The sequence below is a fragment of the Conger conger genome, chromosome 4 (genome assembly GCF_963514075.1).
Source record: "Conger conger chromosome 4, fConCon1.1, whole genome shotgun sequence".
Taxonomy (NCBI): Eukaryota; Metazoa; Chordata; class Actinopteri; order Anguilliformes; family Congridae; genus Conger; species Conger conger.
In genome coordinates, this window is record NC_083763.1 from 11819968 (window position 1) to 11832467 (window position 12500).

At 48.7% G+C, this 12500-nt stretch overlaps 1 protein-coding gene across 6 annotated transcripts in view; it reads right to left on the minus strand.

The window, feature by feature from the left end:
• ssbp4 (single stranded DNA binding protein 4) overlaps positions 1-12500 on the minus strand; it is a 99256-nt gene that overhangs the window by 60487 nt on the left and 26269 nt on the right. For all 6 annotated transcript variants that reach the window (XM_061240124.1, XM_061240122.1, XM_061240123.1 and 3 more), the window contains exon 4: positions 6787-6871. In XM_061240124.1, coding sequence (XP_061096108.1) covers positions 6787-6871 — 85 coding nt within the window. The remainder of the gene's footprint in view (positions 1-6786; positions 6872-12500) is intronic.

The following is a 12500-nucleotide window of genomic DNA, read 5'->3' on the forward strand; positions in this document are numbered from 1 at the left end:
GTATGTGTGTGTGTGTGTGTGTGTGTGTGTGAGAGAAAGAGTGTGTGTGTGTGAATGTGTGTGTGTGTGTGTGTGAGTGAGTGTGTGAGTGAGTGTGTGAGTGTGTGTTCAGAGCACAGAGAGGACGCTGAAGGGTTACTCCTCTCAGAAGGACACACAGCCCCAGCAGCCTGGGCTTATCAGCAGTGTGTGTGTGTGTGTGTGTGTGGGTGTGTGTGTGTGTGTGTGTGTGTAACTGTGTGTGTGTGTGCGAGTGGGTATGTGTGTGTGTGTGTGTGTGTGTGTGTGTGAGTGGGTATGTGTGTGTGTGAGTGGGTATGTGTGTGTGTGTGTGTGAGTGGGTATGTGTGGTGTGTGTGTGTGTGTGTGTGTGTGTGTGTGAGTGGGTATGTGTGTATGTGTGTGTGTGTGTGTGTGTGTGTGTGTGGGTATGTGTGTGTGTGTGTGTATATAGAGCACAGAGGACGCTGAAGGGTTACTCCTCTCAGACGGACACACAGCCCCAGCAGCCTGTGCTTATCAGCAGGCTCCAGCCCCTGGGAGAAAGGCACCTTTACAGCTCCTCTAAAGGGCACTTTGTTTCAGGAATCTGAGGAATCCGCGTTTCTGGGGAAACGGTTTGTGCCCGGGCTGGAGGCCGGCCAACACAAACACACAAACAGGCACACGAGCTGCGGAGCGGGCGCGACAAAACCCCCTCTGCTGACCCCCGAAAACCCTCGCGCACCCCCCCCCGTACCACGCCAAACCCCCCACGGGACCCCCCATCCCAGCCCCAGGCACTACTGAGCATGCTCGCAAACGGCCTGTGTGGATGCAAACGATAAACAGGAGACGGGCTTAACCCGTTCACTGGCAGGACTCACTCAGCACTGATCCCCCAGAGAGGCGATGTTACACGTTTAGCCGATGCTAGCGATGCTAAACGCTTGCCCCAATGAGAACGAGATTAGCCTGGAGAACTGAGAAGGGCTGAAATTGTGTATTAAAGAGCCCGTTGCTTTCTGAGGCATAAGTCTATATTTGCAAAATAATTTTAGTCATTACGATGAGTGCAAAGAGAAGAGAGGGACACAGGAGAAAGAGAGAGGGAGAGACAGAGAGAGAGGGAGGGAGAGAAACAGAAACTATAATAACGTACACATCCTGCGAGTGTGTGTAGGAAGAGGTGTCAGCTCAAGAGTTTTGCTTTCAGAATACCCCCCCCCATTTCGCTCTCTCTCTCCCTCTCTCCCTCCATCCACCCATTTTCCTCTCCTCCGTTCTTCATTATTATTATTCCGGCGTGTCGTCATCCTTCCCCCTCCCCCGCTCCTCTCCTTCCCCAGAGCGGGCATCTCTGGCACACAGCCAGATTACCCAATCAATCTCCTTCCACCGGGAGAGAGGGAGGGGGCAGGAGGGAGGGAGAGAGAGTGGAGGGAGGGAGGGAGGGAGAGAGAGGGAGAGGGGTGGGGAGAGAGGGAAGAGAGGGAGGGAGAGGTAGAGAAAGGGAGGGAAGGGAGAAAGATGGCAAGAGGGAGGGAGAGAGAGAGGGAGGGAGAGGGGTGGGGAGAGAGGGAAGAGAGGGAGGGAGAGGTAGAGAAATGGTAGGAGAGAGGGGGAGAGTGAGGGGTGGGAGGGAGGGAAGGAGAGAGGGCAGGAGGGAGAGAGGGCAGGAGGGAGAGAGGGCAGGAGGGAGGGGAAAGAGGCGGAGAGAGAGGAAGGTGTAGTGGGAGAGAGAGGAAAGGAGGAAGGAAGGGGGGGAGAGAGGGAGGGAAGGAGAGAGCGAGACAGAAAGAGAAGGGGGAGGAGGGAGAGATGGAGAGGACAGAGTGAAAGGAAGGGGGAGGGGGAAACGAGGAGAGAGCTCATGAGTCAGGGGAAGAATAGAGAGAGAAAGAGAGAGAAAGGGCAGGTGCAAGAGAGAGGAGGGACAAAGCAAGAGAGGGAGGTTTCTAAAAACAAGAGAGAGAGAGAGACAGAGAGGGTGACAGAGACAGAGAGGGAGAAAGAAAAGGAGAGCTCCGGCCAGAGAGATTGAGGAGTAACTGATGTCAACGGCAGAAAGACAGGACATCCTGTCGGTCAAGAAACCACAAACAAACCCCACGATCTACAGAAACGACAAAATAACCCCTCCCCTCCCCCCCACCTGTTCTCAGACACCCCCCAGCCCAAAGGGACAGTTACCCAGCTGCAACGCAGCGGTGGGCTGTTAGCCCGGTTGTAACCTCCCGCTATTCACATTAGCGTCTGAACAGACACGCCGCTGCCAATTTGTGAACCGAGTAGCATCCCTGAATCCGCGGACTGCTGGTAGCCCCTGTCGCGGCAGCTGCCGTGGCTACGGCCCTGCGCAGGGTCCGCTGTACACTGCGGCCTCGGCTAGTGATGTCACAACGGTGAGGACTGCAGCTGCTCGGGGTCACGACCTCTGCCCTTTGGCCTATGTAAATAAGCATGTCTGATGGGGGGGGTCAGTTCATTGGTCCTCGCTCTTCCTGGCTTCGCGTGACTGTCCTAAGCCGATGTGATGGGAGTTTCCGTGAAGCCATCCACATTTGTGTATGGCCGGCCATCTTAAGATGGCCCCCGCTCCACAACCTGCGATGGGGTTTTACAGATGGGCACCAAGCCTGCTAGCCTGCATTCTTTATTTTTTTTTTGCTTTGTCTATTCAGCAAACCGCTCTGGCATATTCTCATTAAAAATTTAAATAATTAATAAGGAAAATTACAAGGTACAAGTACATGTACGATGAAGAAATGTTTCTTAGACTGCGATAGAATCCGTTTTTTAATTTGATAACCACGAAAAGATGTCTTGTCATCAGCTGAAGAGCGCTGATGGGCGCTTTTTCTTTCGGTAGAACGTGTAGCAGAGGGTTAGTGCTGATGGACACGAAAATATAAGACAACAAGGACAAACAAAAACCGGAAGAACCGGGAACGAGACGGGAGAGGAGCCGGAGTCGGAGTCTCCATCCAGAGGTGCGGAGACTTCCAGCTCCGGGAGCGTCGCCAGGACCGCAATCCCACAAAATCCCGGGATTAGCTCCGAACCATTCCCCAGATTTGCGGATTAACATGTTATATTCCATTATCTCCTCAAAACTGGAGGTCCAGCAAAGCCTCACCTTGACAAGGATAAGTGGGGGGGGGGACGACGACATACAAACTCACATTCCGATGCTAACACCCACTCCCCCCTCCCCGGGTAAACGATCGCCTCTTGCTGAAAAATCTCTGGCACCTGATATCATAACCGGGAGGGTGAGAGAAGGCGGCAGCACCAGCCAGGCGCTGCAGGCAGATGCGACTTTCACAATCCACCCCGAGAACTGGGAACCGGAGCTAATCAGAGCCGGACGAGTCCGGACTGGCCCGTGGGGAACCCTGCGGACTCGAACCGCCCTCCCCCCGTCCCGACGCCCTCGACAGCGCCGCGTCCCCGCCGCTGCGAGCCACGCGCCCGCCTTCCGGTCTTCACGCCTCCCCGGGCCGCTCTGTTCACAGCCCAAAACAAGTGGCGGACACACACCGCCAGCCCTGGACGTCCCGGCGGGGCGATAAAACTACAAACAGACAAGAGCAAACGGGCCCAGAGACAGGCCCCCCCCGACAGCTCGGAGTACCACTTCCTGGTGCGACTACCCACAATTCTCTCCTAAAACCAACTGCCACTTCACACGAAACTCTGTACTTGGCCTTTGCCCACATCTGTGGCACTGGCACTCCGAGAGTACATTAATTACACACAATTTCAGCGGCACGGACACATCAATCGCAACCCCTACCCAACCCCCCGACCTGGGGCAGCCGGATATTCTGTGACCCTGTGAACTTCAGCAGGGTCAAAGGTCAAGGGAAGCAGGCCATTAATCCTTGGCCTAGAACTTAAAGGGGATGGATATCTGAACCCTACCACCCATCCCCCCCCTCTCAGCAGCCATCAGAGGGGCGATGATGAAGGGTGGGCCTTTTCAAACACAGGCGGCGAAAACTCATCCCAGGGGACCAGGGGACCCGGCGGCTCCTACACTGACGCACGGGGCCTTCAGATGGAAGCCACGGCAACACAAACATCACAGAAACACAAAAAAAGCTAGGATTAATCGGGTTTCACTATGTTGTGCTCTACGGTAGTCCACAGTGGGGCTGGGTCTTCTTCAATTACCATGCAACGGTTTTTTTTGTTTTGTTTATTTGACAGGGACAACACACATAATTAACATTTCTGCAAATGCACCGTTTTCTTCAGTAGTCCCTGGGCTCCAGGTTTCAGCTGTGGGAGGAAACCAGAGCACCTGAGGGAAACCTGGGAACATAGGAAGATCATCCAAGCACCACGCAGAGAGGACCTAGGCCAACCGGGACTCGAACCCAGAACCTCGTCGTGTGAGGCGACAGCGCCACCCACTACGCCAACGTGGCGCCCATTCTGAGATGCCCAGCAGCTCTGAAACCTATCTCAGGGGCGGCCTGTAGCGTAGTGGTTAGGGTAAATGACTGGGACACGCAAGGTCGGTGGTTCTAATCCTGGTGTAGCCACAATAAGGTCTGCACAGCCGTTGGGCCCTTGAGCAAGGCCCTTAACCCTGCATTGCTCCAGGGGAGGATTGTCTCCTGCTTAGTCTAGTCAACTGTACGTCGCTCTGGATAAGAGCGTCTGCCAAATGCCAATAATGTAATGTAATGTAATGTAATGTAATGTAATGTATCTGAGCACGCCCCCACTGTAAGCGCAATGCGACAGTCGTGTCGGGGGCGAGCGAATTCGCGCGGCCAAGCCTCAGTTTGGGGTACGCAAGCCCGGGACAACAGCGGAGACGTGTTAAAGCATCGCTCTCAAACCCCCATCCCCGGAGGGCCTCTGTTTTTGCAGGTTTTTGTAGTTTCCTCTCCAGAAGTAGCCAATTTAGGATCTGAAAACAAGGTGTGTGGACTCTAGCGAATGAGTGACATAAATGAAGCACTCGAGCGGGGAAACGCACTCAAAGCCAGCAGACACCACAGGCCCGGGTTAACGACTTGCTCTTTGTAGGGGGACAACATATAAAACTAAGCAAACAAACATTTTAAGGTCAAATCCCAAACATCTGAACTGGCAAGAAAACACTTCACTGATTGAACGAAAGACCAGAACACAACAGAACTCAATTAAATAGACCCAAAAATCTAATTTCCTTTTTTTATAATCAATTTCCCAATAATGTAATACTGAATATACACAAATGTAATGTCAAATTTGAATTCAAAGCACTGTGCATCTGTCAAGTTGCATGGAGATTGGCAGACACACAAAACTTCAATGTCTGCATCCCAAAACGAAAACACAATCTATTCTGGGTTACAGAGCTCCTGTACAAACCGACAGGATGAGTCAATGCACTGTATTTGTATTCAAATTCAGGTTATGATGGCAAATGTGTTACAGACATTTTGTTCCAGCGCAGATATATTCATGAGATCCTTAAAACGTGTTAAAATGGGTTCACGGCGCTTTTCTAAACCACAGTACGAGCTGGCAGATAAACGCACAAAATTTCTACATTCTGACATTATGGAAAGACAAACTGCCTGAAACCGGTTCTACGCAGTCTAATTGAGAAGCCTGTCCATCTGAAAAGGCTCCCCGGGCTAACATAAAACGTTCTCGCAATGTTACTGGAACATTCTGTCAATGTTATAACACTGCCACTAGATAGCAGCAGCATTGCGAGAGAGTTCTAGGTTAGCATTAGCGGCCCGGCTAACACATCCACACCAGCACTGTCAAATGTCCAGCACTCCCACACAAGGGGGGTTAGGGAGGGCAGGGGTCTGACCCCACATGAGCCCATCACCTCTCCTAATCCCCCCCACCGCCGCTAGCCCAGATGCTTCAATAAGGCCGGCCTTTATGGAGGCCATCGGGATGCTAATGAAAACGCCATGCTACGCCCCAACATTTCACCCCCCTCCCCCTCCCCTCGGCAGGCGATTTAGGTATGGCCCCGGGAGGTCGGAGGTCAGAGGTCGCGGCGAGGAAGTGAGCGCGGCAGCCCGGTGACCTCTGTCTGGTGTTGGATCCATTAAGAGCTGGAGAGAGCGCCGGGGGGCTGGGACCTGACAACCGCCCAACAGCCCAGGTGGACTCAAAACCCCAACAGCAGCTGCCGAATTAAACGCAAACACCTCCACACCACTACAGCTAAACCGGCAAACATCTCCACACTGCTACAGCTAAACCGGCAAACACCTCCACACCGCTACAGCTAAACCGGCAAACACCTCCACATCGTTACAGCTAAACCGGCAAACACCTCCACACCACTACAGCTAAACCGGCAAACACCTCCACACCGCTACAGCTAAACCGGCAAACACCTCCACACCGCTACAGCTAAACCGGCAAACATCTCCACACTGCTACAGCTAAACCGGCAAACACCTCCACACTGCTACAGCTAAACCGGCAAACACCTCCACACTGCTACAGCTAAACCGGCAAACATCTCAAACAAAAAGTAAATGAGAAAAAATAAGAAAAACCTTTCAACCAAAAAACAAATTCAGCTAAACAGGCTAGTTTGCGGTGGAACACCAACATTTTTTTTCTTGTGTTAGCATTCTGTGCTCACAAATTTTTTCATTAACAAATACATTTCAGCCAAAAATAAAATCAATAGACGACTACAGAATCAGCACAGCAGAGTACTGTTCCCACAATGCAATGCAGAACTCAGGCCTTGCCTGAGCAGAGCCCCCCCCCCCCCACCCACAGCATGGACACACGTGACTGGTGTAAAAGGCTGTCACTCACATAATCGTGGAAGGCCTTGGCCTCGCTGGAATGTTCGCAGGTCTCCCGCCGGTCCGGAGCGGCACAGTACAGATCCCAGAATACACTGCAACAGGAAGAGAGGGAGGTGAGGAATTATGACAGCCGCCAACGCATACAAACACGCTCACCCGAGCTAAAACGCATCTGTGCACACTCGCACCGGTTCCATGTAAGCTTCGCTTACTGGCTAAGACCAAATAGAGTGAGCTTACAGACCAGTGTGGCCAATCAGAGCTGATCTTACTGGCCAATTAAGCATTCTACTCTCAGGCAGGAGGAATCCATGGTGGTGGTTATAGAGTTTGCATCTCAGACGCAGCTGATTAGAGAAGGTGGAGGGCTAGCAGTATGCTAATTAGCAAGGCACTCATCTGAAACTACCGCATTCAATATGTAAAATATATAAAATAACATCCTGCAGAAGGGTATCCAGGTGAATTTAAAACAAAAACAACAATAATAATAGTCATATAAGAGTAATAATCATCATCAACCTCCTCCTACGAAAGGTCAAAGTTCAGTTTTCACCACCGCTACCATTCCCACTCACGAGACCGGCAGTTCTCTCATCAAAGCAAGAGATTTGTTCAATTACGGAAAATCTAGTCCTTAAGGGCTTTAGGGGGCAAAAGGTTTCATTCTGTGGTCCCTTAATCACTTAATTGAAATTAAGCAACCGTTTAACTGGTAAATGAAACAGTTCCCACTCTTTAGGTATTGATTTAATGGATACCCAATACAAGCAGCTGACTGGGAACTTGCAGATCTGGAGCAAAACTCCAAACAAAGTCACTTATTAAATGTTATTAATTATTATTAATTATTTATTTATTGGGACTTAGTTCTAACAAAAGGGCAAACAGCTTACACTAAATGTAGCAGACCCTAAAAAGGATCCAATCAAAAAATAAAAATAAATAAATAAAAACAGAACAGAAACACTGCCCATTTCTTAGCTGGGTCACTGTTTGCAGAAACCTGTGGAAGAGAGGCTGAGCATAAGACATGGGAAAATATGGAAAATATGGAAAATATCTTTATTTATTTTAAAGAGTTTGGTGGAGGGGGCAAATGGGGGGAAAAAATCAGTTTGGCTAGAAGAACAGCAGAGGAGTAGTTTAAAAAAAAAAGAAAAAAAAAAGATGGCGTTCCATGACGAGCAGAGAAACAGAAGAAGATGGGGTCTCCACGCCCCTGCGGGGCGGGGCGGGGTGTAATAACCCTGTGCTGCATTATCATATCTATCAGCTGGCGGTGAAGTGATTGTGCCGTCGTCGGGGGAGACGGTGGGCCCGGCTCAAATCCAATCAGCTTGCAGGAAAATGAAACGAGACGCAGGTTTGTGGCTCGTTACTGAAGAGCGGCAGCCAGACACAGGTGTGTGTGTGTGTGTGGGTGTGTGTGTGTGTGCATAGAGGTGTGTGTGTGTGCGCGTGTGTGTGTGCATAGAGGTGTGTGTATGTCTGTGTGTGTGTGTGTGTGTGTGTGTGTGTGTGTGTGTACATAGAGGCGTGTGTGTGTGTGTGTGTGTTTGTGTGTGTGTGTGTGCGTGTGTGGGTGTGTATAGAGGTGTGTGCGTGTGTGTATAGAGGTGTGTGTGTGAGAAGGGTGAGAGACAGTGTGGCAACTTCTCAGATGGTTCTCTCTGTGGTTCTTTCAAATAACACTATTCCTCCCACACATCACAAGAGTTTCAGATTAAAGTCTAGACAGGCAGAGTAGTACAGTGGATAGGCGAGTGGGCTTGTAAGATTATTAACATTATTGGCATGTGGCAGATGCTCTTATCCAGAGCGACATACAGTTGATTAAACTAAGCAGGAGACAATCCTCCCCTGGAGCAATGCAGGGTTAAGGACCTTGCTCAAGGGCCCAGCGGCTGTGCGGATCTTATTGTGGCTACACTGGGATTCGAACCACCAACCTTGCCTGTCCCAGTCATTTACCTTAACCACTACGCTACAGGCCGCCAGTCTTGCTGGTGAAGGCTGCAGGTTCGATTCCCCCATTCGGGTTATAGATCGCGTTGTGGCACAGCACAGGCTACACGAGCCATGCCTAAAGGTGGCAGTTAAAACATTTTTGTTTTTTTTAAATAGAAGCATTTGATTTCGTCAGCATGTCCTAAACAAGAAACGGCCTGGATTTGGAGACCGCTCCGATTGTGTCACTAATCTCACATCAAACAAGCATCACTTGTCTTGCCACCTGCCACGCTCTAGTCAGGCTAAAAACTCTCTCCCCGATACTGAAAATTCATCCACGACAGCAAATGTCCAGCAATGTACAGGCAGAATTCTGAAACACTGTATTTGAATCCAGATTTGCCAACTGGATTTTTAAAACAACAAAAAAATATAAAGAGAAATGGCCGAGGTAGCCCTGAAAAAACAATGTCACTCTAAGTCCTCAGGGAAAGAAGTTATGACTGTTATATATCCAAGCCTATGACCTCACACCTGGACATCAAAAGGGCATTCGTGGAGAACTACTGATCTGAGATCAGTTTAACAGTTTAGCTCATAATCAAGAATGTTAGGCGAGAATCTACCAGGCAACACTGATCCTGGATCAGCGCTGAGACTCCGACAGGTTTCATGAATACGACCCCCGACTGGTGCCAGGAAAACATACCAGACTAGCAGCAGCTGACTTTACGGGTGTTAATCATTTAGTGTTCAAACAATAACAATGAGCTCAATGCTTTAATTTGACACTCTGTTTATTTCCTCTACTGATTTAAACATGCACACAATCTCTGCTGGAGTGCGCTCGTGAATATTTTACCCCTTTAAGCGGGAGATTTAGGAGTTCACACCTCCACTCTCTGCAAGACTTCAGGTGTAGGCTACACAGTTCTTCTCTACTCTGCATCCCTTTGATCAGACCCAGTGGATGTTGGATACATTTTCACTATCGTGCGTCCAGAATTTTGCTTAATCTGAGGGGAAAAAAACGCTTACATGACTTAAGCCTTTGAAGTGTAGGCTATTAGAATTTTGGAACAATAAAACATTCCAAAGTCAGTGTTCTAGAACTGTTATTGTGACATCAGCATTAGAATGTTCTGCTGAGAACATTCTTATCGCACGTGACCTCTTACTAAGCCGCTGGTTTTTTTTTTTTTGGATCCATTGTACCTAAGAAAGGCACCTCCATGTAGGTTAGCATTTGCATAAGTCCGTCTCCGAGGTTTGCATCCATTTTAGTTGGAGGGGATGGATGTTATTACGGAGCCTGGAACATTTCCAGGGCCGGCTTTAAGTTAAAAAAGAAAATGAAATCCAAACCCTGCGATCGGAGAGGATGTGGAGCTGAAATGCCGAGGCTGGGGCAGGGTATAGTGGAGCAAGGCCGGCGGAGACAATGCGGAATTCACCGCCGCCAGCGGCACCATGCGCTCTTTAGACATGAGCAGCGCTGCTATACTGAGCATCCTTGAGATAAACTCCCCTGTATGCCTGCTATCATGCCTCAGAACAAGAGGGAAGTAACATACACACACACACATATACACACACACGTACACACAGACGCAGACACAGACATATATACACAGACACACACACAGTGATCGCTTTATTATGTAGACCACTACACCAGCTTGTTAGGGCAAATATTTGATCAGCCAAACATGTGGCAGCAACTAAATGCATGAAAGCATTTTAAGTATCGCAGAAAATTGTTTGCTGCGAATGGTGCAAAAAAACAAAACATCCAGTGAGCAGCAGTTCTGCGGGCTGAAACGCATTGCTAATGAGAGAGGTCAGAGGAGAAGGGTCAGACTGGTCGAAGCTGACAGTAACTGAATGAACACACACAGACACACACGCACACATTCTAGACCAGCAAGGCATTGCATTTAGCTGCAGAATAAGGTCCATAGGTAAGGATGTACAATAACATCCAACATTACAGGCAGGGGGAACTCAGCCAGATCGCCCCGACAGAGTGGCTTCTGCTTGGGGCAGACACACACACACACACACACACACACACACACACACACACACACACACACACACACACACAACAAAACACAGCGACCAGGGAATATCAGAAGAGAGGCAAAACAGAGCAACGATTCATCATCCCGCTGAAGTTTCCGTAAGCGTCATATTCCCATATTAATGTCGTACTGTAAGACATGAGAATCACGCCACTCGATATCGCGTAAACGGCACAAAGCAAATCAACTATTTCATAATTTCACACCAACACTCCCTGCAGGCAGAGCTAATAAATTCAACATATGACAAGGAAGACACAGAAGAAAATAAAGGAAATTGAAGTTGTATGCATATTGCTAAAAGATGAGAAAGGGGGGGGGGGGGGGGGGGGGGACTATTACGTTTTTTGGTCCATATTTATTTATATATTTCGTTGTCTTCTTCACATATGAATCACTCAGATCTTACAATGGCGGCGACAGGATTATCAGACGGAAAAACACTATTTAAACGGATGATTAGCGTACAGAAGCTCAATTTGAACAATGACGAGTGATTAGAATATGTACGAGATAGCGGCATTTGTATGGTCGTGTTATGCACAATAACGGCTATTGACAATGCAATGCGCAGACAATAAAGTGTTGTGTGTGATGCAAGGAACGACGTAGCGGAGTTGAAACGTAACTAATTAACCGTGGTCCACAGGACAATTACCTGAATTCCATGCAGCAAAGAGGCTGAAAATATGGTTGCCTTATCCATCCAGCCATTATCTAACCTGTTTATTCCTGACTCAGGGTCGTGGGGGGTTGCTGGAGCCTATCCCAGCATGCATTGAGCGAGAGGTAGGAATACATCTTGGATGGGTCACCAATCCATCGCAGGTGGACACACACACACACACACACACACACACACACACACACACACACACACACACACACACACACACACACACACACACACACACACACACACACACACACACACACACACACACACACACACACACACACACACACACACACACACACCTCGGGGCAAATTTAGACTCACGCACTAAAATTGTGTAAATTACTATTAAAATGTAAAGTCAAGCCAATATGGTACATAGCAAAGGGCCCGGCCCTGTTCACTTCAGCCATACAAAAATGAAATCGTTTAATGCAGACACAGTTATGGTGGTCAGGATTTGAGTATTGCTTATTTTTTTAAATCGATTCAGCCTTGACGATTTTATGAAGTTTTAAAAGAAACGCAATAACCAATAAAAAGCGCATTTAGTGAAATTAAAACATTTAAATGTTTGAGAAAAATGTTCACGTTTAAATTGTACAAATAATACAATCATAAACACAAAGTATATGACAGGACTACAAATACACATGCACAATCTGGCACCATGTCCCAATACCTGTTTTTATATAACTGCCACATTCAGAGCAGAATACTGAGGGATAATGTTAAATTCCAGCTTTGCTTTGTAGTTCTTTTCTTCTTCTTCTTCTTCTTCTTTGAGGGAGAACTTCAGCTGGAAGTCATTTAAAAGCAGCTCTGTGTACATAACGTAGTGGCGAGTCCTGGGCTTAATGTGAGTAGACATTCGGTCAGGACGGCTCAAACAATCTCTTTATGCGGCGAATTAAAAAGGCTAATGACACCATCAACACCTGCACCTTCCTGCGTAGACCCCTCTCGAACCCCCGCCGCCCCCCCGCGACCCCTCTCCGCGCTCCCCTC